The 27646-nt window shown below is 38.2% G+C and overlaps 1 protein-coding gene across 2 annotated transcripts in view; it reads right to left on the reverse strand.

Annotated features, from left to right (window-relative positions):
• The window catches only part of LDAH (lipid droplet associated hydrolase), a 112763-nt gene that overhangs the window by 36305 nt on the left and 48812 nt on the right, over positions 1–27646 (reverse strand). For both annotated transcript variants that reach the window (XM_088162464.1, XM_014894920.2), the window contains exon 5: positions 3638–3878. In XM_088162464.1, coding sequence (XP_088018590.1) covers positions 3638–3878 — 241 coding nt within the window. The remainder of the gene's footprint in view (positions 1–3637; positions 3879–27646) is intronic.

Here is a 27646-nt window from a genome sequence, read left to right on the forward strand (position 1 = left end):
CTGAATGTCTCCACATTTGGAACAAGATAAAATTTGAATCGCAACTCTGGAGTTTTATCTTAATTCTTTGTTTTACAACTTCTGTTGGATGCTTAAATTAACTAGGCATCTCGTTTCCAGCTTTTACTCATGTGACAGTCTAAATGAATGTGAAAGCCTTGTTTCAGGCTTCTGAGTCCCTTCCTTCCCAACCTGCTCCAACAGTACAAAGCAGACCTCCCCCTGCCCCAGGCTGCAGTGCTCCCCTGCTCCCCGACCAGGTTAAACAAACAGGGAGATTCCTCCAGGGAAGTCACAGGTTCAAGATCACAAAGGACCCACCTCATTTGGGCCAGTTGGAGGTTTTTCTTGCTATTGTGCTTATCTGTATCTTCCCTGTCATCCAGACATTAACCTCTGACCCGTGAGCCCGCCTCTCAAAAAAGCTGTGCAGTGTTTACCCATTATGTAATGTCTGTGCTTTTGTGGAAATTTTACAGAAACAAATGGAGGAAGTTTGCCAGTCAAACGGCTGGACAATAAATCCTGTTCCATGTAGATAGAATGGTTTACTGTCACTGTAAGTCTGCTACTGGCATCTGTCACCGAAGAAATGTTTATAAATTTCAGGCACGGGAGTGCCAAAGTATTCCAGCACTGCAGGACTGTACATGATTTGTAGAACCACCACCACTGTGCTAGACAGGGATAGCCTTGTTTTGCTAGCCTGAATAAACAGAGTGACAATGTTTCAGATAAGTCAGGGTCACTAATGTTCAATATTTCTGTCTATTCATCTCCTAAGTTCATAAATACAAGTACCCAAATGGCTGTTTGTTCATTGTAATGCTTTTTCTCCCCTAAGATATCTTTTCTAGAAGTCAATCCAAGTAAGCAAAGTCCCTTCAGCCCCTTTTGCTTATTTCTTATGGGTCCTTTATTATTTATGCACCGTATGTTCCCATCCATCCTTACAATTCATCTTCTTTACATATCCTGTTGTCTCTTCTCCTGTACTGTTTCCTCTTCAGGACAAGACATTCTATTACGTCCCCTTTCTGGACAGTGTCATCACAGTTCCTCCTGCTGTGTAACTGGGGCTTCTATATATCATCAACTATGAAGTTAGGACAACAGAAAGATGTGTTTGGATAAGAAGCAGGAACAAATATAATTTGGAACATGGGACATGTAGGTAATGTAATTCTTCCTTCACTGATTCTTTCAGCCAAGGGCCTGTTGGTGCAACAACTGAATGGAGCTTTTCACTCCGTGTCAATGGGAGAAGCACTTGGTCTTAGAGTTCTGCTCTAATTAAGTTTTTAAATCTCATTTCCTTTCAGAAGAGAGAAAACATTGTTGTGACTAAGCTTTGGATGTGGTAACAAATCCCTGGCAGGTTGGTTTGTTTTAACGGACGTATTTGATTTAAGGAAACTTTTACCATCTTTTCTGCCCTTAATCACAGCTTTTATTACAATTACAGTAATGCAACAGAGGTACATGCCAAAGGCAATATGTATATTTTTAATGAGTTGACATGCAACCTTCCTGGAGAGAATAAACAACTTCATTTGCTGAACATTTCTGAACCATATCTAGCAATTTATTAAGGGGAAAGGAAATGTTCAGAAAAGCATCTACCACAAATTCAGAGGCTTCAGCAATTCACAGATGAGCAGTCTCATAAGACAGACTCAGTCGTTGTGCTAGATTTAGCAAATTTTTGCTGAATTGTAACATTTTCTATTGTCCTCAAACAATAAAAGAGAAGGTTAACAGGCAATATCCGGACGCTCAAAGATTATTAATCCATGCATGTGGTCCTGAGTCACTGGGCTGTAAAACATCATCAGTTTCCAAAGATGCAAACCAAAGGGGAATTCTGCTTGAGAGAGATGCTATCACAAGCCCAAAGGAACTAGTTGCATCAATAAGGCCTATTTATGCAAGTTTTACAAGACATTGGCTCCCAGGGGTTTTCATTCTGGTAGAATTAATTCAGGGAACAAAATGAGCATAGGCAGAGAACACATCCTATGAGTGAAAAGCCTTCAGCCTGGTTTCGTGACTCAATTTACCTTACAGCTAGGATACAGGTCAGACACTGGTACACACAGGAAATCACAACAGGCTGACAGGCCCACATCAACCAGGCTCATTCACCTGAGGACTAAAGAGCTCAGAGGGTCAGCCTCCAACAGCAGCACACACAATCCATTCTGTTAAACTATTCCTGTGGCTGCTGTGGTCTGGGCCAAACAACACATACAAACAATAGCTGGTCATGTTTTTTTGGAGGTTAACACAGGCCAAGGACCATTTCCAATACAACCCTGGCTGTGTATAACCTGTTTTTTAGAGGTAAAAGTTTATCTGTGGGGACCAGAGAAGGATTCCTGGCTTGTGGAGCTGTGACCTCACTGACCTCCACATACCTTTTTCTGAGACAAAACTATCAAAGGAAGACACTTGAACACCTCGGGTAGGTATGACTGCATGCTTGCCTTCTCCTTGGTCACCAGGAAACTGACTTCAATTAACAGGAACTCAAGCAACAAACCATAGGAATTCACTCAAAAACGTGTATTATCAACCAGGAGCCTGATTTTGACAGGCACTGGGAGTGACTGTCATCATGTCCAGTTTGTGCAACAGAAGTGGGGCTGTCCAGGCTGGCAGGACAAACCCCACTGCCCATCCTGCTCTTGTTCTGTGTACAATCCTACACTGAGCCTCCCACAGAGAGCAGCACACCCACAGACCCATGGAAGGTACAGCCCCTCACTGCAATCCAAGTTACTCTGGCACATCTGTTTGGATGATTAGTAAGTAAAATTTAACTGATAGAAGACAGAGCCCAACTGGAAATGTAGGAATGTGTTTTTACTACTATTAATGCAATCAAAACTTCCTTCTTGCTATTATTACTGCGTTAGCATGTCAATTCCATTCCAAATTGTTTTAAACTGTTAACTTACCAAAATACCTGGAGTATAGCACAATTCATGTTCTGGTTTTCATTCTAAACTTCACATAATTTATCTGAAATTATTCTGCTTCTGAAAGTTGTTTCTCTTGCTAGAATGTGCAAAATTTATGTACAAAATGCACTGGAGGAACGTTAATCTTTCTTTTTATGCCCACAAGAGTGTTGAAATTGAGTGCATAAAGTAAGTTCTATGTGTCTTTGTAGGCTGAAGGTCCTTTTCTGAATTTACCAATATTCCAATTCAGATTACAGAGTCTATACAGCTGGCTAAAACAGCTTAAGAAAAACAGATGCAAAGAACTCTTTGTGAAACTGATTACTGATTTACATTCACCATCCAATATGAATGAAATGCAAAACACGGCAGACATAAGTCACATAAAGCAGACTATAAAAAGAGTGTTTTAATCACACTAGAAATCAATTCAGTAGTATAGGTCAGTTTGCTTAAGAAATATATATTCTTTGGGAAAATATTTTGTTGTTTTGCCCTTGATTTTTTTTTAAATTTATTCATATGAGACTTTCCTGCACCCATGGTCTTAATTTTAGAGAAGACCAGACCTGTTATTCTTCAAAACTCATCCTTTAATATTAAAAAACTACCCCAACATTTACTAAGCGAGAAAAATACAAAAGATGGTTTAACACAGAAAAGGTGCTCACCAATGCAGTCGACACTGAAGAGATTTATGGAGGTTGTTATTGAAGACTCGTCACAGGTCTTCATGCCCCGCAGCGCAAACCTCACCAGGGAGGCCTTGAGTCCCTCGGGGAGGAAGGAGAGCAGGTACACGGGCATGTACAGGGCGTAGCGGAGCTTGCACAGCAGCGGGGTCATGAGCTTCCCCTGCGGGGACTGAGCCATGCGCTCGATGGTGGGGAACAGCAGCACGGAGCGCAGCACCTGCCGGGACACAGAAACCACGGTCAGCAAGGGCACGGCACACAGCCCAGCCTGGCACACGCCACCTTGCAGGAGCTCCAGAGCAACGGGACTGAGCTGCCAGGCACACACTGCCCCTCAGGCTGTGCGCTGTGCATAGGTTCAGTTTTTTTAAAACATGAAGCAAATCAGTACAGGGTCACGAAATTGTGTTTTATGCTAGGACAGAGAAGAACTCAAGAGGTGAGCGGTCTTTGGAGATGATTTGGAACCGGGAAGCACCAGCAGGAGGAACCCCAGCAGAGGGCAGCAGGCAGGAGCCCTCCACTCCATCCCGGCGGGCTCTTTACGTCAGGAAAAGTATACTGCTCTTCATTTCACCTGGTAAACTATTTTCTCTAAGTAAACCAACCAAACAAATTACAACTGCTGTGACAACACACATGGTTTTCAATTTGCAGCTCAAAACAGGTAAACTTGGTCAGAACAAAAAGCACACAGCCTCTTCACTACAGTGCGTATGCTGGCATAAAATATTGCTTTTTATATGTCATAACGATATAGAGATTCTGAAGGTGGTAGTTAGTTTATGTTATAATAATACACTAGCCTTAAAATACAAAGAAATTAATTAAAATCACACCCATCCATACTAATCAAAAGTGAGTTAAAAACACCTACTCTTAGTTATCTTTCAATGCTGATATCAAGCAAATATTCTAAAAGAAAAACTGCAACTTTTTTCTGGAAGTAAAAATATATTGCACTCATATAGGAATACCCCTCAAAGAGACACAGCCCTACCTAATAGAAGTATCAATAAAAAAATGTAAGAGGATCTGGATATTGCATTGTCAGATAATAAGGTATAAACAGCTGGGCTTTCTTGGTGACTCAATATGAATAAATGTTACACATCTGCTTAGTGCATATCACTCTACATGTTGTGCAGATTAGATTATTATTTTTGTAAAATATATTTAATGATAATTTTCTTCACTCCCACATGAGACGCAGCTTATGTATGTCACAACACCTGGGCACAGCACTCCTGGTTCCAGCAGCCCTCCAATGGAAGACAGGGAATGCCACCAAGAGATGTTTACAAAATCTGGGCATTGTGACAGAACAACAGCAAACACTCATGAAATATAATAAAACCACAGAATTCTTTAGGTTGAAGAAGGTCTTTAAGATCACTGAGTCCAACTGTTAACCTAGCACTGCCACATTCAGAAATAAACCACGTTCCCAAGTGCCACATCTACACATCACTTAAATACCTCCAGGGATGGTGCATCAACCACTTCCCTTGGGGAGCCTATTCAGTGATTGATAACCCTTTATGTGAAGGAAAGTTTCCTAATATCCAATCTAAACCTCCCCAGCAGAACTTCAAGCTGTTTCCTCTTGTCTTATCGCTTGTTCCTTGGAAGAAGAGACTGATCCCCACCTGGCTACAACCTTCTTTCAGGTAGTTGTAGAGCAACATGGTCCCCCTGAAACTTCTTTTCTCCACTCATCTCCTTCAGCTGCTCCTCATCAGTCTTGTGCTCCAGAGCCCTTCCCAGCTCTCTTGTCCTTCTCTGGACACGTTCCAGCACTTCAATGTCTTTCTTGTCATGAGGGGCCCAAAACTGAACACAGCACTCGAGGCATGGCCCAGTACAGGGTGACAATCACTGCCCTTGTCCTGCTGGCCACTGACAATCATGTGTCTGGCGCTGTGTAGCTGGTCACCAACCATTTCCCCTCAGATTATGGGGGCTTCATTCTGCTCACTGTCCATGTCTGGATACTCAGAGAACAGCTGGTCAGAGTCAGGTATTGATCTGCTGGCTCTTCCTGTTTCTTCCCTCATCATTCCCTGCAGCTAAAAGGACAGAGAATACTATCTGCACTTTTGATTCTTTAACCAGTTGTCCCAAGGTCCTGAAGTGTCTCTTGATTATCCTTGGGCTCCTTGTTGCAATTTCACTGCTGTCTACCTCAAGATTCAATAACGGGTAATCCAAGAGCTGTAGCAGGGTAGGAAGATGGGAAGCCTTCTCTCCCCATCTTTAACCCAGCTCAGGGAGGCAGCAGGCTTCCATAAGTGGGTCCTTCTGTTCCTTTCAGCAGTCTCCTATGAAAATGACTCATCTTTTTTTTTTCATGGAAGCAGTTTTTATGGAAGCAGGTTGTAGACTGACAACCTCAGCAACACCTCCAAGCCAGGTGAGCCATTGTTCTGGTTATTGTTCTTGCAGAGCCTCACACCTGGAGGTGTCACTCTGGGGCACCTGGAAAGGAGGAGAAGTCCCAGAGGAGACACACCGGCTGTGCCAGACAGGAACTTATCACCATTAGCCCCTGTCCCTTAAGTCACTGTGCTCAGCCAGAAGGACAAAGGGCAGGGAAACCTCTGTGTCATTCATCCATCATCAGAAACTTCTACTCACAAAATTTTAAAAGCAGACTTTGAAAGAGTTATTTATATAAAATATAGAACTATTTTAAGAAATCCTTCTGCTTTCCAGCTGATACTACTTTGGTTTGAGACAAAGAAAAATACCTTCTCAGGGAAATCAATCCTGGGCCTCTTTTTATTAAAGGCAACCAGCAGCTGAAGTACAGGAATGCAAAACTTTTACTAAATTACATGGTAGTTTCGTGATATTTCAGCTAGGAGCTGAACCCAAACTGTTGTGATCTAAAGCAGATTTGACCTGGGTTCCCAGGCACACTTTAATCCTTTGACATTGCAGTTTATAGATATAGGATTAGTTGCTTGGATGGCTATACTAACCATGGGGAAAGCTGCTAAACCTTGGCAGGAAAACAACAAACCAGGAAAGCTGTTACCCTGTCCTGTACATTCCTGCATTTTGTAATGGCCCAAAAATTTAAAAGATGGAGGATAATTTTATTTAATTTCTTTTAAAAATCTTTTGCAGACAATAACAGAGAAATGTAAAATTCGTATTTTTCAAACCTTTATCTGCTATTTCTTAGTTTACTGCTGGATTCCCAAGCCAGGATCTTGAAATGTGCATTTGGCTGCAGAATTGCTTAAAAGATTTAGTTCAATTTCTTTGCAATGGAAGTGTAGATATGACAGATTTAACGCACTTTGTTATAATGACACATATAATGATAAAAAAGTATGTCATAATTGTGTCTTGAAATAAGCGAAGTAGAAATATTCAGGTAAAATTAAGGAAATTAATAAGACTCAAATGCTCAGTATCAGTTAATAGTTTTTTTAAAACTTTTGAAATGCCTGAATCTTATCTATACAAAGTTTACACTAGCTGAAATCAGGTAGATGGCACGGGATTATATTCAAGTTAAAATTTTCAGAATTATTATAAGACCAATTATTCTGGAAATGGAGGACACTGCTTGTCATAAGCACCAGGTATTGCCACAACTATGAATGACACATAAATACTATTAAATAATGTGCAAATGTTAATGATCCTCTTATTTATAGAAACCCTTCTCATAATTCATGAAGTTTCTTGAGATTAGTCAAGATACAAAAAGTATTACAAATATTTATTTATATAATAAAAATATATCCATACATATGTAAGTTTAGATATAATGCACAAATATTAAAAATATTAGAGACTAAAATTCAGATTCATGTAGTTTAAACCACCCCCAATTCAAAGTCCAGTAATATTATCTGTTAAGCATATGGAAAGGCAGAGAGCTGAGCAAGCAGTGACACTGGAAACAGTGACTCGAGTGGATCCAGGGACTACAGAAAGTTGGCCAGTGACTCCACTGAAGGCAAACACACCTCGTGTCCAGGAGTTGCTGAGAGCTGTACCACCTATCCTTGACTCTGCTTTGGTCAACCCACTAAAAATAGCTCAAGTATTCTTAAATTATACTGGAATTGTCACTATTGATGATTGTGACAATCAACAGTATTTGTACAACTGTAGATCAATTTATTTACCAGTTATTCACTTATCATGCTATTGAACTGTGAGATTTCAACAGTCAGGACAGCACATACACTAAAGCTCACTATTCAAGGCATAGATGCTCTTTCAGTTAGTCACCAAGGCAACTGCTTCTATTTCATCATTAATTTTTAACTCTACATTTCACAGGGCTCACCAAATGGTTTAAGGGCCTACAATCTGACGCAGAGTCTCAGAAGTTCTACATTTTCTTAAGAACCAATAGCTAACATTACCTGCAAACTCTTCACATAACTCATGAGGAAGCCAAGGCAGCTCCTACTCCCTTGTCTAGAAGTGTATATATATCACATAGAAAGTCAAATGGTGCATGATCTGAGCGTGCATCCAGAGAACAAATCAGCCCAGAATGTTCTGCCCTTGATTCTTTCAACACACACCACAGGAGGAAGGCGTGGGGACTTCGGGAGTTTCCCTTTTGACACTGTTTATATATTTTGGTATCTAGAGCAATCAGTCCATTAACTTCAGGAATGTATGACCTGCACAGTAAATTTTAGAACACAGAGGGAAGAGAAACTACTTATTTTACAGGAAAAGTGAATTCTCAGAGCAAAGGATATTAAATACCCATTCCGTAAAAGCATGGTCTTGACCAAGGTGCTTTGTTTAGGAAGGATCTCCAATGAATATGATTCACTTCCCATGATCACTGGTCCATATAAATATTAAAGAATAAAGCAAAGGCTTCCAGCAAGCTACCTACATAGAGAACACATACATTCCTGTACATCCAGGCTTTCAATTGAGCTTTTACATAAATCTATCCAAAGATGACAAAATGACAACTGAGTACCTCCACAGCTTCACTGCATAATGGTTATGTCAATTTGGGTTTGGATTTGCAGCAAAAGCTGGAAGTTGTTTTGTTTTGATTAAAAAGAGAATAGAGTACAAAAAACCAAATCATTAAATTTACAATAAGTTGCTGTTTAACACCGCACAATTTAATAGTCTCAACCACACCAGCAAAGGATTTTTGTAAAATGTTTAAATGGTTTCCTTATAAAAACACAAGTATGCAAACTGGATACAGTTAAAAACATCCCCACAGTAATATTTTCCACTAGTGCTTTCTACTGAATGAGTTGAATATCTTCTTCAGCTACAATTTGAAGTCTGAGTGGGTAATACTACTTGTTTAAGGGACTGGTAAATGACAGTGCTGAGGATGCAAAATCATGCTTAAAACCTGGATGGCACTTACAACCAGTACTCAAAGAAGTGACTCAATTTTCAGAGCCGTTAAGTCCTTCAATGCCAACAACAGGAGGTCAATGCTTTTGAAATCAGCCAGTTTTGATTACACAAGAAATGCTGGTTGCAGACTCAGGCCCCCACGTGTGTGCCCCCTGAGCTCACACAGCCGAAGGCCTGGAGAGGGCTGTCACACTGTGCCACCTGCTCTTAATACAGAGAGACTAGGAGAAATAGAATGGGAGAGAAAAGCAGCCAGGATGTGAAAAGGCAGACACTGACCAGCAGAAAGAAGCAGGAGCCATTTTAAAGATTTTTTTCAGAGGAGACTCCAAGTAGGTGAATACAGTAATTACAGCCAGGCTTTCTCAGTCCTGTCCCTTGGCTCTCAATGACCAGATCACGCCTGCCCATGACAGACCACAGGTATGCTCAGATATCTCACCTCAGAGCCATAAAATAGCCTCTAGTCCCCTGAAGAAAATACCAGAAAGTGAAACTTCCTCAGAAATAAACCACTGGTTCACTCTGCTTTAATGGCAGAAGCAGTGGTTGCTGGAGACTCCCATTGGCTTTTGAGCAGGAAAGGTTTTGTAAAGTCCTTGCTCCTGCTGCATAAACTGTTCTTGATCACTGGGAGAGCAGAAATGGTTAATGCAATAACCACTACCAAAAAGATCACAAGGCTCAGATCCCACACCAGTTATGCATTTCAGAGCCCACAGGGAACTCAGACTTCCAATGAGGGAGCAGAAGCAAGGAAACAACCCATGTGTTACATCAGAGCCATTGCACCATCCGGTGCTCAGTACTGGAGCGCCCAAGCACGGCACTGCACCCACACACTCAGCTCTGGAAAGAAAACAAGTGAGGAAGTTTAATTTGAAATCCCTTCAAAACCCTACAAAAAGGAAGAGCTGCTTCTCTGTCAAAAGCAACACTTCTTTTGACATATATTAGGTCACCCCATGTATTAGTTTGTTATTTGCCTCTTGTGTTGGCAGAAAAAAAAGCTATTATCTGTCAGGTAAAACCTAGTAAATTTTTCAAAGATAACATAATGATGCACTTAATGGTAATCTACAGTCTACCCTTGACACGGAATGCCACATTAATCACACAATTTCTTCTACTCAGTATGCAGAAACCTGCAGGCAAAACAAGGAGGATCAGGGAAGTATTCTGTGCTTTATTGCCACAGCTGTGCTGAGCAGATTTCCAAGAAAACGCACAGGACAAACCAGACAGTGTTGGCTTGGGCTGTCCTCTCCCCACAGCAGGACTTGCTGGGCTTGCCTGTTCACTTTGCTCGCTCACAAATTACATATAATACAATGCAATATGTAAAATATAGAGTTCTACTTTAAAATCTTGAATAATTTCTTCATTGTCTGTTTAAGATGCAATTTGGTTTTCGTACCAGTGAACTCTGTCACAGCTCAGTATCAACAAACCAACAGGACTTCATGACAGCAAAAGAGCTAAAGAATGGACACAAGTTGACAAAACACTTTTTCTCCTGATGTGAAGTCAAAACATACTGTATGCATTTTCTTCTGCTTTACCCTATGGATCTCCTGTAATTCCAAACAAATGTTTGGCATATTAAAGAGGCAAGAAAGCAAATATCTCAAACACAGTTAACAGAATATCGTATAACTGTTAATTTCAAAGTGCTTTACAAGAATTAAGCCCCATGGAGAAGTCTTAGCATGCTTTTTATGGACAAATAAACTGAAATTTGTGAAGTTAGATGACTCCACATGAAAATATACATTGCAAAAGCAGGAATATTTTAAATAACTGTATGGTAAATTACAATTCTCTGCTCTAACCAAAGGTTACTTTTCTGGGTAACCAAACTGTTCCTGTAAAACAAAATGGTAAAAAATCGTAAATAGTGCAAGAATCTTCTGTTAACATCTTCTATGGATTCCTTCCAACATACAGGGGCTATAGAACCGGGCAGAGGTATGTGCACTTGATTTCGAAGTTCCAGTTTAAATTTTCTACATTTTCTTAGTATCCAAATTTTCCCTTTGGCATCAGACACATTCTATTTTTTTCTGTTTCCTTCTTTCAGACTTCTAATTTCATAATATATGTAATCTGTAAGACTAAGTGATAAAAGGAAAGATTTTAAAATTTTCTATAAAACGTCCTTTTCTATGGGAGCAAAACATACTCCCTGAAGAGCTGAATTTGTTTTCCAAACAAATGCACAGTTAGTAAATGTGACTCTGTGAACTCTGGTAAAACTAAGTAACACTCTTAAATTCTCTGACAGGCTGAAGGAATTCTTGCTCCCCAGGAAAAACAGACTTTTTGAGTGCCACCAACAGCATCATGTTCATGTTTGTCAGCTCAACTTTACTAAGGATATTTGAATTTTCATAGTTTGAGAACAAACTGAATAAAGGATCACAGGAGCTTTTGGTAGAATTTCCATAGGCATACTGAGGATCCAGCTAAGGATTGAGTTCTTTAAGGGAATCAAAACATACAGGGCTGTGAAGGCACATAGAGGATGCACAGATACACAGGCAGAAATTCTCTCACAGTGTCTGAAGAAATTACTGTTCAGCAGAACTACCTGATACCATCTTTAAACATACAATGACCTAGTTAGTGTTTTCATGTAGGTGAGAGCACAGCAGCATAAATGCAACAGGACAACAGCAGAGAGCAATGATTCTAAGGATGAACATGATTTACAAGGTCAGGATGCTTTTTCCCCTTTTTATAGACACATATGCACCCGACAATAGCACCAAAGATATAATACATTATTATTATAAAAATAAAATCCAATGCACTTTTGAAGACTGAGTGTAAAAGCATGCAAGCAGTCCATAGATCCATTTACCACATAAACTTTGGATTGAATTTTGACAACTTCAGTGACTTTACCTCTACAGCATTAGGCCTTGGCATTGCCTTGGGCATGTGCCAAGTCCAACACATGCACAAATGCACACACACACGTGCATATATCCAGATACATGCTCCTAATTCTTCACTGAATAAATATAGCAATACCTAGAGATCCCCATCCAGCACTCTGGTTACATGAATATTAATGACATCTTACACTAAAAGAGCAAATTCATAAATACAGTAAAGTATGCATACATGCACAGAGCTGAGCTGTGCCAGAACAGCAGTATGACAAACAGTTCTTTTTGTCAGTAGAGCAATAACCTGAGCTTTATCATAGCAGAGCCACTCATTATTGACTATCTGGTATGTTTTTCTTCCCTTGTATGTCTTCTGCAAATAGTGAAACCAGTACAAAAAATGTTATCCACTAACATGTGATAAAACCCATGTTTTTCAGCCTGCATCATAACCTCAGTACTGGTAAGTGAAACTGGGCTAGGGCCTAGGCTCCAACACTAACACCTTTTAGTATGTTCTCTGGCAAGATTTTTGGCAAAGCCAGCTGGACATCTGGGCACAGGTTAGAAAACAGTGTAGACCAGGGATTCTTCTAGATACAGGACATCTGTGAAACAATCAAATTTGGGTCTCAGAAGGCTTCATGCCTCGAATTTAAGCTGTATTTTACCACCTGCTGTCAGGAGCCACAGGCTGGGCCCTGGTATGTTCTATACAAGAAAAGAATTTAAATACAATTCTTAGCATATTTACCTAAATCAGTCAGAAATACCTTGACCTGTTCAGTGATATTTAATAATCGGTTTTGTCCACATGAGATTCTAAACACACTGTGGGTCAACCTTGGCAAGTATATACACATCTCTCCTCTGTTAACAAGGGATCATTCATCAGATGCTCAGCAAGGAAAGAACAGCCCATCACTATCTGCTGAAATTGCACCATGAAATGGTGGGAAATAACTGAGAATGCACCTTTGCCCTTTTCAGAGTCCATCTTGGCTCAGTGTTATCCAAGTTCACTACTGGTTCTAAACTGAGGTGCCTGAGTTAGGAGTTAAATCACCCAAGACTCCCAGCTGAAGTCAGTCATGGACAGATCCTCAGAAAATATCAAGTGATCTAAAACCACCTTCTAGTAGAATTATCTGCTTCCCACTAATTACAGAGGACCTACAACTTCTAACTAGGAGCTTCATCATATAGAACAAAATGACACTCCTCCTCCATCAGGTCACACTTCTAAACAGTATTTTGAGGGAAACAAATGCTACTATTAATCAGTATTTGAGCAACTGTTCTCTAAAGAGGCCCATCCACAGCAATGTATGATCTCCAGCACTGAAAACACTGTAAATACACTGGTGCCCCTTAATATGGCAATGTAAAAAGACCAGAATGTATTATTTACTTTTGTAAAAACTGAAAATATGCACTAATTATATTAGGTCAAAGTTTGAAGAATTGAATTTCAAATTTTCCTATGCAGTAGTTCAGAAAATACCCACCAACAAAATCCCCAAAAGAATTCCTACCTTCACGCCACTCTGAACTGGAAAGTGGTGGTATCATAATGAGGTTAAGTTAAATTTGGTATTTTAATTATTAAGCTCACAGAACAAACTAAGAAGCTACTGCTGTTTTTAAATATGACATGTGAAAATAATCTAAAGCATGAATGAGTACCAAAAACCCTGGCATGTAATACAGTGATAAAGACACATGGGAGATGCACGTTTGCAGTGTGATATAGTGCAGAAAACAAATGAGAGAGAAGCTTTGCAACTTCATGTTACACACAGTGAGGAAACACATCACAAGCGCCAGAGGAAGCTCTGCCTCTGGGAGACAATGCAGATTGCATCCTGTGCTCTACATCCTAAATGGAAAGATTTCAACCAAGAGTGAGCCACAAATACAGCCCAAAATTAACAAGGGGCTTGGATGATAAAATTTCGGGAAGTTGTATATAGAGAAAAAAACATGAATTATGTGGCAAAATGGGAGCAAAAAGCTAAGGGGGTGGAGAATCACAGCTACTAATTTTTTAAGGGCTATAAATGCTAATGACAATATTTTGGGTGGAACAAGTGACATAAGTAAATGTGATGGAAAGAAATGAAAAATCTAAAATGCTAAAGCGGGTATCAGGAGTCTGTATTGACACAGATTTTTATGCTGCACCAAGTAATACTGTCCCACCTACAGAACAGTTACCAGCAGGAATGGTGCAAGAAAGAGAAATGCTACCTCACATGGAGGTACAGACAGCCTTGACTTCCCAAACCAGAACACCGTGTCAGGGAGTTCTAAAAAACTAATTAACATAAAGCCTGATGATGTTACTTATATACCCAACTTTTCTCAAGCAAATACGTTGTCCTGGGATTACATATTACAGATGTTGACTAAATGAATGATGAAAAGGAAATGCGTTGACTTAAAACGTGAGAGTTTTTTCCCCTCTATTCCTTCTTTTGTGTAAATGTTTAACACATTCAAAAATTAAAAATATATTTATGTTTCAGTTATACAGCAAGCTGGCAAAATATTTGCAGAGTGGTTATGGTCAGAAAATAAATATACCCTTTCAGAAAGAGAAAACCAATCACACATTATTCCAAAAGCTTTTACTCTTCCTCCACAAAAAAACAAACCAAACCAAAAACAAACAAACAAACAAAAACAAACAAAATCCTCCCACCCAAATCAAAATCAGAAAAAAGTGAAATTGAGAACACTGTGGAAAAAAATACTTATAATTCAAAGTATTCTGTTAATAAGATTAACTTTTCAACACTCCAGCACAAGATTGATCATTAAACCCAGTTCACAACCACTCTGCATTTCCTTCCCATCAAGCTGCTAGAAACCCTCCAGCATCCAATGACATATTTTATGTTTCTCTGGAAAAAAGATCCAAACCCCCAAAACTGATGATACAGCACAGGATGAGAAGATGGCAGACTCACAACACTGTCACTCTCATGGCCCCCCTTTTCTGATATGGAACTCATTAATTAAAATATTTTTAAAAGCCCAAGAAAGGAATTTTTTTTTTCAGCCAACAGAAAATGCTACTGAAACAAAACACAGAGATTAGTGTCAATGGAGAATTCCTTTGTGATTTCAAATATTTGATTAATTTTACTGTAAGCATATAAACAAGGTTTACAGTGTTATGGGGAACACTGCATATACTCTCTACCTGTGGCCATTTTTTATTGCTTCCAGGGAAGGCAAAGGAGGGCACAGAAGCTATACTTCACATCAGGACAAAAAGTATTTGTTGGACTATGGAAAAGTCCATAAACAGGAGCTTAGGTATTATAATAATAATTAAATTTCATAAACGTATATATATATATATGACATTTATAATATTTACATGGTGCAAAAACTACACCACCATAACAGATGTACTCTCTTGGCTTTCTTTACAGTCCTTTCCATTAACTACTCACATCTCAAGCTCAGGCTGGCTGGGTGACAAGGGATATTTCCTGTCCAAGTGCTGTTTTCCATTTACCTTTGATGTCAAGGATGTCTCTGCCTCTTGGTGTCTGATGCACTCTCCTTTTTTCATAGTTAACTTTATGTCTTAATAGTTAAAATTACTTATAGCATACTCTAATAGATTGGGATATTCAATTCAGTCTGAGGAGACCACTCCTGTTTCTCTGTCATAATAAGTACAGCTCATGCAGACCTCTCTCACCTCTCAAAAACTACATCACTATGACTGATCTTAAGGGGGTTGGTCAGCTTAGACAGATCTCCATCATTCTGATTTATACAAGAGAGAATTTCAGAGACTACAACAGGCTGCCTTCAGGACAACACAAATTCAAATAACCACATATCCCATGCTTTTAGCTATTCCTATCTGGACCTATGCATGTATCAGCTATATCAGCTCTTCAGGAAACAGTGTACATATATATACTTCCTGGAAGGTTTCTCTAAGAAACAGCATATATATAAAACTTACTGAAAACCTCAGAAATGTGTTGTTTCCAAACATTCCAATAGCATTAACTTCCTTCAAGATACAAGGTAATGAAAGATACAGGGCACACTGAGACCCATCTTGTGAAGCTGGGCATAATCCTCACAATGTTCTATAATGGTACCAACTACTGCAAAATATAAGGTCATAGTTGGGTTTTATTTTTAAGGGAATTAAGTTGTACGGGAAATGTTGACCTCAGTGATATCAGACAAAGTCACTATTTGTAAATGGCACAAATGTAAGCCAAACAAAAGTTAAGTAAATCTAAGGGAAACTTCCTTTTTATGTAAGCTGGTTCATATTTCCTGACTGTAAGTCTTTTTTGTATCTTCCTTTTGAAGTGGTCAAATGTAATACAATGGATTACAACAAACTGAATTTTTATAAGTTATTTAACTTATTGTTTCTCGCATTCAATACATCCAATATTATCACATAAATGATACCTCCTTCAACATCTGAATTTGACAATCTATTTTCAAATATGTATAATCCACACATTTTTTTTCAAATGGATTAAAACTTTCGCTTATTTTTTTACTATTTTCTTTCAGCTTCTACCTGATGATATATATAGCAGGCAAAATTTGCATCTGTTTAAAATACTCTACAGTGATCACATGGTTTTTCCATGTCCTGGCACCTTCTTTATTTAACATACATTATTCAACTTTATTTGAAGTACACCTATAAGACCCCAAGCCTCCAGTGCTTCCTGGCAGTTCCACTTGGATGGAAACAAAATTCAAGGACCAGCATTTTTGCTAATGTATTTGTATTTCAAACTGTGATCTCCAGTGTAATGACAAATACAGTGCTGGGTACAATGATTACATCCTTACATATGTGGACCTGAGTGTCATTTGCACCAAGGTGAGGTGTGAGTAAATTTATGTCTACTTTAAGGCCACTTTCCACTGACTTAGCATAAATTTGATTCTGAGCCTTATACTTTGGAGTCATGCATCCAAACTCATTGGACTCTCCATATGAAGAGTCCTGTTAAAACATGGATCAGGCTTCTACAGCACTAACTTTGTGCTATACTATTAGAAGAATACTAGAAATTGCTCTGCAAATTTTAATTACAAAAGAACTGAAATGGGACAAAGGTAATTGAGAATAACCAAGTGAGATGCATGGAAATCTCAGCAGTATCCAGCTTCAGCTGCTGAGAGTAAGCAATCACCTTTGACAACAGTGATCACAAGCACAGCAACCAAAAAGGAAGTGCCCCAATGAGACTGTGCTCAACGTCCCTTTGAGTACTCCTGGTTCTCTGTGATTGCACCTACAGTTCAGGTGGGTGTGTGATATTGCTCCTGTTGAAACTAGTTGCAAAATTTTCATTAATTTAATATATCTTTATTCTCCCCCATGAATAAATTCTGATCAAAGGATTATTTCCCAGATATTAAATGTGACAGCCTACACTCCATGTAGATATCACCAAAGATACAATACTCCCAGCTCTAATAGCCATGACCCTCTTATCTATTCTTGGATGGACAGATGAAGACCATGGCTGCTACAAAACACTGATCATGATAGTAAGAGATTAATCTCTTGGATTGACAAGTAAATTGAGACCTTTGACAATTTCCTTTGAAATCAATACACTTTCAATCACACCTTTCAGCAGGTGTCAGTATTTTCTGTGTACTTGACTTCCAATGCTGAAACCTGTTTAATAGCAATAGGAGAGGGACTTTCCATACCTCACCCTACAACTGGGTCATGGCACAGGAAAAAATTATCTGTTGTTTCACATTACTTGAAGTATTTTCCAGTAAGAAGTACTCCTAGAATTTTTCCAGCTGAAGCCCAGAATTCTGCTAAATATACAAAAGTCTCAGAAGTGTTCTCTACAGACACTGCAAACTATTTTTCAACAGGTCAGCTCTACATACTGAACTATTTGCAAATTATTAAAAATATAAAAAATATTAAACACACAGACTGTTCATTACATTTATAAGTCTCACAGGGCTGAAATGCAAATTACTCTGTACTACAAATATTTGGGTAACTGAAAACTTGCCCAAAATGTTTGAATTTAAAAAAAAAAAAAAAAAGGAAAAAAAAGCGCCTTTTTATGGGTTAAGGTAATAATGAGAAAACTGTTCTCCCAAAAATCTGTATCTTATTGTTGGACTGAAAATAGTTTAATAGAGAAAATATTCATTGACAAGGCAGTATTTTACATAGAGAATTAAGCGCCACCAAAGTGGGCAATGTCATTCCATCTACAAGGGAAGTGCCAAAGGAGACGGCCAAAATTTGCAACGGTGTGATAATACCAGCAGGGATGGATTTGTTGCTATTATGATTAAAGCATATAAACAGAAGAAGATTAGGAGGGGTGAGAGTGAAAAGAGAGGAAGAATAGTTTATTGGTTGGAAGAAGGGCAGGGAGAAGCTTATGTTGGAATGCAGTGTCACAGTTACACACCATAAAGCTTTCAGTTGCTCCCATTACATGAATGTCAGAATGCAGCTGCCACTTTCCAGCAGAAATTCTTTCCGTTTTCATTTTGGAAGTACAGGGTGGGATTTTTTTCAGTGTAGCACTCCCATGAGATCACCATATTGCATCTGCAGGTACCCTTATGGCACAGGGACTAGCGAATTTTGTACACATGCTCTGGGACATTTACCACTTAGGATGAACCAGCAATATGCCCTTAAAATGGGGAGGTGACTCAAAAGAAAGCATTAAGAATGAGACTTTGTGCTGTGTTGAATCAACTCCTTTCACAGCCATCACTGTACAGCCATACCTACCAATAAATCTCAATGACAATCCATTCACTTTAAGGAAATGGGGCTGAACAAAGTAAATGAGAAACCATTTACAATTATAATCTCATTCTGCTGATGAAAAGGAAAGGCCATGATTTTCCATCAGTGCCTTGAGATCCCTGGACTTCTATTTTTAAATGCTTCACTCAAGACATTTGGAAGGGGTTTATTTTACCACTCACTTAAGTCAGCCCTCAAAAAGGCATCCAGTCAAACCAGACCCATAGCCCTTCTCAGCTCAAAGGGCTAGGAGTTAGACAAGCAAAGCTGGCATTGAATACTGGAAGGAGTTCAGGTCCATACCATTTTAACTAATTAAAGTGGCTTAATGATGTACTCTGGAGAAAGAAGAACAGTAAGGTTCTGCCTTGTGATACCAGTGAAAAACAGGATGAGTGAGTCGGGAAGTATACACTGAACAGAACTTCATATTTTTGTCACAGAATATGAAGAAACCATGAATATTTGAGGTTTGAGCGAGAACTTACATCCCAAATTCTTGTCAGGGTATCAGAAGAAGGTAAAAAGAGAGAGAAGGGAGTTAGGAATTCTCTCAGTCAGCTCGTTTTTCCATCCTTGCTTTCATCTTTCCAGAACTGTAAGCATTTTAAATAGTTAGGGAAAAATAGAAAATTCCTTCCTTTGCAACACTACAGACTACTGCTAACCTTAATTATTATGAAAAATTGAATATATGTGGGAATCTTCTAAGAGAGAAAAATTATCATATATAATTTATTAAACAAATAAAAACTGGACATCAGGTAAGGAAGGTTTTTAGTGCAGCTGAGAACAAGAATTTGTAGAATATCTTTCAATTGCCAGTGCCAGGTAAAAAATCTGAACCATGCCATCTACCATTAAAGGTCTCAATTTAAATTGTATTTTTTGAGAACTGGGGTTTTAACTTTCCATCTCAGTAAAATACACTTGCAGTAGTCATACTACTGTTTTAAAACAGAAGAGCAGAAATTCAGTATTTTCAAGAACAATTAGGACTCAGTGAATTCTGCTCCTTATACAAAACTATGCTTTGTTTTGGAATTTGAAATGGAGCGGAATGTTCTTAAAATTTTCCAGTGACTAGAAATGTTGTAACAAAGTTATTAAAAGCATACTTTCATTAACATCAATTGAACTTCCTTACAGGACTTGAAAGGTAATAAGTTTATTAAATACATTGTCTTTCCTGGACTTCAGCTTAAATGTATACTTAACACTCAATTCCACATGAAAGAGCAAACTCCAATGAGTATTTTCCACAAAATGCCACAGTTAAGTAGACTTGCATCCAAACACCAGAAATCAAGTATTTCAAACACACACTGAAACAAATAGAAAAGGAAACTGACTTCTATTGCATTTAATTTTGAAGATAACCTCAGTCATAAGAGAACAGATGAGGATTCCTAAGAAGATATCTAGGGCTTGATTTAGTTCCCATAGTCACTGAACACATCCTCGGGTATCTAAAAAAATCAATGGTGGCATTTCCAAAAACTCCCCTAAAATAACCAGTAATCAAAGAAATACTAAAAAGATACAGAAAAAAATTTCTTAGGTATTTGCCTGAACTTAATTCAAGAGGGTATTAGAAACGCCCTCCATGCAGTGGATGTGCTATCTAAGCTCAGAGATGTTATAACTGTCTTATATAAAGTTTGTGTCTTTTTCCCATTCCTTTCACTCCTGCAGTGAACTCTTCAAACAGGAGAAACCAATCTTGGGTAGAAACCAATGCAGCAGAAGCACCTGTAGACTTCACCATGAATCATGGGGAATGAACAAATGAGCAATATGGGAGAGTAGGAAATACTTGCAATTACAACCCTGTCCATCCTCAGCACCCTCTTTTATAAAGTTCCAAGCCAAGTCCTTCCTCATTGCTTGAGCACCTGTACCACATAGAACATAAGGCAAGAGCAGACAGAGTAGCTCAACTTCCTTGCTGAGGGCTCTAGATTGGCAGTGAAATTCTATTTTAATACAGAGCTTCTAGCAATAGATATTGGTTACTAGAGCTAAAGCCAAGCTCAAAGTCTAACTACGTTTGTAAAATCTTTGTTCAAAAACTCCACGATATCCCTTCACCTGCTCCTTTCATGAACAACTCGTTAATGTCCTAATTGGCTGTGTTCTCCCTCACCTACTACTAAAACAGCATGAGAACTGCTAGATTTTTGGCTCTGTTGTCTTCTGTAAAAGCACATAACTGCATATAAAGCATATAACTGCAGTATAAAAAAATTTCAAGCTATTTGCAACATATACTGAATTCCAATTGTTTGGTCCAATTCTCCAAAGAGATGGCTCTGATTTTCAAGAGCTATGCACACACATATGCAGAATTTCAAAAGATCTCACCTCCCAGCATAAAATGTTCTTTGGGAAATCTGGCTTGTGGAAGGGTGTTGAATTGAGCTCTTCTTAAAACATATGCCATAAATCCTAATTGTTTTTGAAACTCACCTCTTGCTTTCGATTCCCTCATTTTTATACATCCATTTCAGTTAGCTATTACAATATGAGTCTAAATTTCTGGAGATTCAAAATAACAATATTTTATTAACAAATCTGTAAAAATTCACAGTACTTAGTAAATCCTGTTATTCTACCATTTACCATTTTCATATTTCTATTTTCAGTCCTTCATTTCCGCCTTATTCTGTTTTACTTTGGATTCCTGATGAATGATCACAGATTCCGCTTTTCAGTTTATTTTTCTTTCTTTTCTGTTTGTACATTTGGCTACTTTAATGTCTTTTAACTTGCTAGAAAAAATAATTTTTATAGGTGTATTAGAATTTTGACTACATACATTTGAAATCAATGTTTCATTAGCAGTGCAATAAACACAATGTTATGAAAAAAAATCAAGTCTCTTGAAATCGAAATGATTGCTCTTAAGTTTTACTTCTTTGGATCATCACAGATCAAAATCTTGCTTGTCATATTGTTTCTATATTTAACTGAGCAGTAAACCAGTATATTAAACAAGGTGAGAGAAGTTGAAGTTTCAGTGAACATTATCAGTAAACCACAATTTTTCACAGAAAATTTTGGGAATTAAGCTTTTTCTCAGGCTTTCTGATCACAGGTTTATGATCCAAACAAGGAAATCTTAGGGCAATGCTGTTATTAACTCTGAATCCTCACTCCTGAAAATATAATCAATGATAAAAAGAGAAGCTGTTATTCATGTGCTTGGTATTTACAAGCTGACAGACAGTGTTGCCGATTTTGTCAAGTCTGTCTTCTGTCACTCTACTATTTACCAATCTCATCTCAAAACTTTTGGACTGCCAATTTTCTTGACTCAGGAGAGTACTGAACTATATGTAATCCATTATTCCCCATAAAGATCTAGGACTGAGCAGGTGATACCTACCTGCTTCACCCACTTCAAAAACCACACAAGGTACACTACGGATACACATGGCAAACTTCAAAATTGAAATTTCCCTCAGGCAAGTCACATCTTAAGTTGTATTAACTTCAACAGGTTTATCTCATTTCAGGTTTCTTACTTTTTTTTTTTTTTTTTTTTTTTTGCATCCTTGAGCCACTTCACATTCTTTTGTTCGCTATATTACAAGGTGGGGTTGTTTGCCTGTGAAGGAATTTCTGGCAGACGTACACAGCACATGGCAATGGACAGAGCCTGTTCCTACTGACAAAGGCAGTGTCCATTGAGGGTTATACAAAAGAGCCCCTCTACCGCATTTTCTTACAGTTTACATTTTTTAAAGCTTTTTTTGAAGGGGAAAGGTAGAAGAGAATATAACTGAATCTCTCAGGGTTAGGGTCTGTCATCAAGCCAGTGAAAATAATGGTTGCTAGTGGTCTCTGGGGTGAGCTGACACTTTCAACCTCATTCCGCAGTTATCAGCCTCTTGCCGATGGTGTTTGCAAGGTTTGTTGAAATTCTAAATCCAAGCCTTTTATGCGTGTCTCAGCCAAAAGTTAGTATTTCCCTTAAAAACCTTTGTTTGCCATGAACCCATCTCTTTACTTTGCAGCCTCCCACCTAAACAGAGAGGCTACTTTATATTTGCCTTAGTTTTTCATGTGAAGATTTTTTTCTTATTTTCTTTTTTAGGGAAAAGAAAGAAATCTTTCTACAAATCTCGGTAGCAACTTCTTCGATGCTTCAAAGACACAGTATCTTACTTATTTTATTTGGTTAGATTTAATAAATCATCTGCACTACTCTCTTTTTCCAGATAAGTGAGCTGTAGAACTGCAAGCTGCAGAATGTTTGCATGTGCCCTACGTTCCTATTGATGCTTTACTGCCTGTTCTATCAGATTTACTGATACTGCCTGAAGCATCATCCAGAGTTGCAAGGTGGATTTTTGCACTCTGCGATTTGTAAGTTGTCAACTAAAGCAAATTTTATTTAAATTGTTGTCTCAGAGCACCTGGGCTTCCTTGTATATGCTTCTAAAGACTTGATATACCAAGAATTGATAGAATTTCCAAATCTCTCTATCATAAAATAACCCAACTCAGATACCAATTTAAAACATCCATAAAGTTAAATTAACACACTCATCTTACTGAAGGCAGCTGAAATTAAATTAATGTTTAAATCTGTGCAAAATTGTCAGAGTATGTATTTTCTTGCTTCCTCAACACAGAAAGGGGGATGAAGGTGGGTGTATACAAGCCCAATGCAGCTTTCTTGTTCTTTTAATATGTATTTCATTTATATGGATGGACTGAAAAAGAAAACTACACCAGACTCAGCTTAGTTTTATATCATGGCCTAGAAATTCATAGCTCTCTTCACAAGATACACATTTATCTGAAATGTGCACCAATTCCCGTGTGAAGTCTGCTAAGCACAGCCATCTGTTTTGTTCCCTGCTAATAGTTTTACAAATATTGTCACTGAGTTTGTGTTACTGTAAGTCCTTCACCCATTTTAATTTTTATGTTGATTTTTTGCACTTTATCATTTAACCCTGCAGATAAGAGGAAAATAATGTGTTTATTACTCCACCTCTCTCAATATATATATTTCTATAATATTTCTCTATTTTATGCAGTCTTACTGCATTTTTCAAAATATCTGAAATAAGCTTACTTTTGAAAGGGAGCATTCAAGGTGATTAAAATTATGCTTTTCTAAGCATACTTTATAATGGACAGTGAGACCATCAGAAGTTAATTTACCTAGGCAACAGCTATACAAACTGGCTTTTTAAAAGTACCATGACATCTAATTTAGGTAATCAACACTGGAATTAGATGCTATTATATCAAATGAAACTTTCAAATATGGAATAGAAGTTTATATTCCTTTTCATCTCATAAGTGGTTATATTTTCATCTTTTCTCTCTTTCCAAAAAGCACCAGAACTTCTAGTCAGAACCTGCCACATTGCCATCCTTTCAGAAGATGTTTTCTGTAATGGTGACACCACGAGTATTGTATTATATATTTAGGTTCTAATCTCAGCAAAGTAGAAACTGAATGAGTGTCACTGCTTTCATATATTCTTTCCTGCTTCTTTTAATCCTGCTGAAAAGATTCCCTATTATCTCAAAGGTCACACATGCTTAGTAGCTGCTGTGCTGTTAAAAAAATCTCCCTCTTTTAATCCCACAATCTCACAGATCCTGTGGATTTCCAGTAGTTCCAGAGAACTTTGTTTTCTTGTAGAAATACCCACATTTTAAAACATGGTAGTTTTCTCTTGTCTAACACTATGAAAGTGCTTCCCACACTCACAATCAAGTGTTCAACAAGTGAAAGTAAATAATCAGTATGTGCACAGAAATGATGATTCAGGTTTTCCAAATTAGAATGTGTTTTATGCACAACTATTCCAAGTTCTGTGTTTTTAGCTATCATTTATGAAATCAACAAATTCCAGCAATACTCAATATTCCTTTACACCACTGAGACACAGTAGCAACGCATGGGCTTGATTTACATATTACAGACATTTAATTTGCTTCAACTGATACTATGCAGTGGCTTTAAATTCTTCCTCTTCAATGAGTTTTACAGGAAGAGCAATACTTACATTGTACTCATTAACAAGAGTTAATTTCCTCAAATGCTAGCACAAAGGTGCTAGCATTTCAAACACGACACTGCAAATGCAAGACTAATGCTGCAAGAGATTGAATTTCACTAGCAAGGAAACTTGTCAATCTCTGATTAAACTAATGATCAAATGGCATGTTTTAGGAAACACTCAACAGTGTTGCCAGTAAAGTACAATGAAATCTTCCAAGTAAGGATTTGCATTTTAGAAGAAAATGTCTGGAGGATGTAGCATATTTATGAGTCAGATGCATGTTCCAACAACTGAGAAAATAATTTTGTCACTGAGACTTATTTTTCAGTTCTGTTGTCTAAACAAAGAGCAAAGAAGATTACAAGGTTAAGAGCAAGTATCAAGGAAGCTGTACATTATTGCAGTTTTCCATCTTCACAAAGCAAGCTGATTTTTTTACTTCCCAGTGCCAAATTCTTTTAGCAGTCTGGCAAAATCTGGATGCTCTACTTCCCACAAAGAGATGAATGTTGTTAAGACTTGAAGCCCACCATGACAACTGGAAAGTGTTTGTGGTTACTCATGAGCCAGAAAACAGACCAGCCAGGAATTATTCTGCAGCTTTGTCATTGAACATGAGGGCATGAGATGGTCTGTGCTCACAAGGAGGAATCTCCTCCTGCCTCTGAACAGGATGTCAGCATCCAAACTAACTACTGGGAATTGTCCTGGACCTCAGCCAAGGGTGCAAGGGTGTTGCTGGGAGTTGCTAGTTCTTTGGGCCAGAAAGTCACTCAAAGACAAGTTTAAAACATCATTGTCCCAGAGCTAAAATCTGTGCCATAGCCCCAGTTAGTTACAAGTATGGATGTAACCTGCGTACCCTTCTCTACTAACCAGACTTGGTTAAAGGCATCAACATAAGACTAAGTTTGGGTTAATGGGTCTCCTGACGGAACCCTCAATGGAAGCCTCCCTGAGAGTCAACAGGAAAATAGGGATGGGCTCCAAAACTGAATTCATGCTGGAATAAATTGGCAATTCCCATTTCATTTGTCTTAATGAAAGAGAAAAACATTATCTTACACAAGTTTTAGGAAAAAATACAGTACCCCACTTACTTGTAGAGCACAGGGGGCCTAGATAGCAGCAGCATTCAGGTCCAAAGGGCAATAAAGCTGGTAAAGGGTCTAGACAATAAGTCTTATGAGAAGTGGTTGAGGGAGCTGGGGTTTTTTAGTCTGGAAAAGCGGAGGCTCAGGGGAGACCTCTACAACTGAAAGGATGCTGCAGTGATGTGGGACTCAGTCTCTTTTGCCCTGTCTCAAGTGAAAACGTAAGAGGAAATGGCCTAAAATTTCACCAAGGGAGACTCAGATTAGTTATTAGAAATCTTTTTTTTCACTGAATGAGTGGTGAGGCATAGAAATAAGTTGCCCTGGGAGGTGGTAGAGGCACTGTCTATGGAACTGTTGAAAAGGCATACTGGATAAGGCACCTGGGGATATGGGTTAGGGGTGAATATGGTGGTCCTGGGTGGACGACTGGACTTGATGATCTTGAAGATCTCTTCCAACCTTGATGATTCTGTGAAAACAGGCAGCCAAAGAAGAACCAAGAAGGAGAAAGAAGGGAAGGCACTTTCTCCTTTTCATGCATGCTAAGGGAGGGACAATCCAATCTCTATGTGGTTGGACTACGGAAGAGCTTTAAATTGTGAAACAAAAATTTCTCCAGTGAAGCGGAGTCAGGCCTTGGAACAGACTGCACAGAGAAGTGGTTGAATCACCATCCCTGGAAGTGTTCAAGAAACATGTGGATGTGGCACTGTGGGGACATGGTTTAGTGCTGAACACAGCAGTGCTGCATTAACAATTGGACTCAATGACCTTAGAGATCTTTCCCGAACTTAACAATTCTATGTCTCTGTGACTATAAAAATCAAATCTGCTAAACACACATTTCAAATATAAATGTTTACTGGATTATTTGAATAAAAAATACAACAAATTAACCTCTAGCTCAGAATAATAAACTGTAAACAATGAAAAGCTCTTAAAGCAGAGAATTTTAAGACCAAACCCAAAATTCATATAATGAAAAAATATCACTAAGAACTATACAAATATAAAATCAAATGTTCTAGCTACTAAAATACACATATGTGCTCAAAATCTTGTGGGAATCAAATATTCCAGTAAAAATAAAGGGAGAGATGGAAACACAAGTTTCTTATTATCACACTTCATATGTTATAAAACCTAAGAGTTAACTTATTTTTGGCAAAGGGACAAAGATTGCACAATACCCTGGCTTACACAAATATTTTCTATTGTTGAATGCATCTTAAATGTAGCTTGTCATATATTAACTTTATGCACACAGTGCAACATGAGGTCTAAGAGTGTCCCAAAGTTCCCTACGTTTCAAAATACTGATGAAAAGCTGCCAGGATCCGGTGAGCCAGGTGTAAAAATGTTATCAACAATTTATAGTTTAATTGAAAGCAGATAAAATCATTTGAGCAGTAAAAACTACAGATTTTGACCCCCCAAAAATTGGCACTTTTGGACAAATTAATGCACATATTTTCTAGAATGCTCCTTTCTGAAAAAAGATGTAAGATTTCTCTCAGAAAATGTTCTTGTTTATAAACACAAAGTGAAATACGCCTGTAGAAATATATCAGGTTTTCCCCATATTTCACATCTTTAGTTCCTTTCTCCTTTAAAGGAAGAAAAAGTTAGATGTGCCGTGGAAATGGTTATGAAGTAGTGGATATGCATATATTAACCACATAGGTTACATTTATTAACCACATGCATATATTAACCCCAGACTTCATGTCACCACTAACATGGCACTTCCTTCCACTGAAGATTTTATAAAG

Source organism: Sturnus vulgaris, chromosome 3 (assembly GCF_052056855.1).
Source record: "Sturnus vulgaris isolate bStuVul1 chromosome 3, bStuVul1.hap1, whole genome shotgun sequence".
In the NCBI taxonomy this organism is placed as follows: Eukaryota; Metazoa; Chordata; class Aves; order Passeriformes; family Sturnidae; genus Sturnus; species Sturnus vulgaris.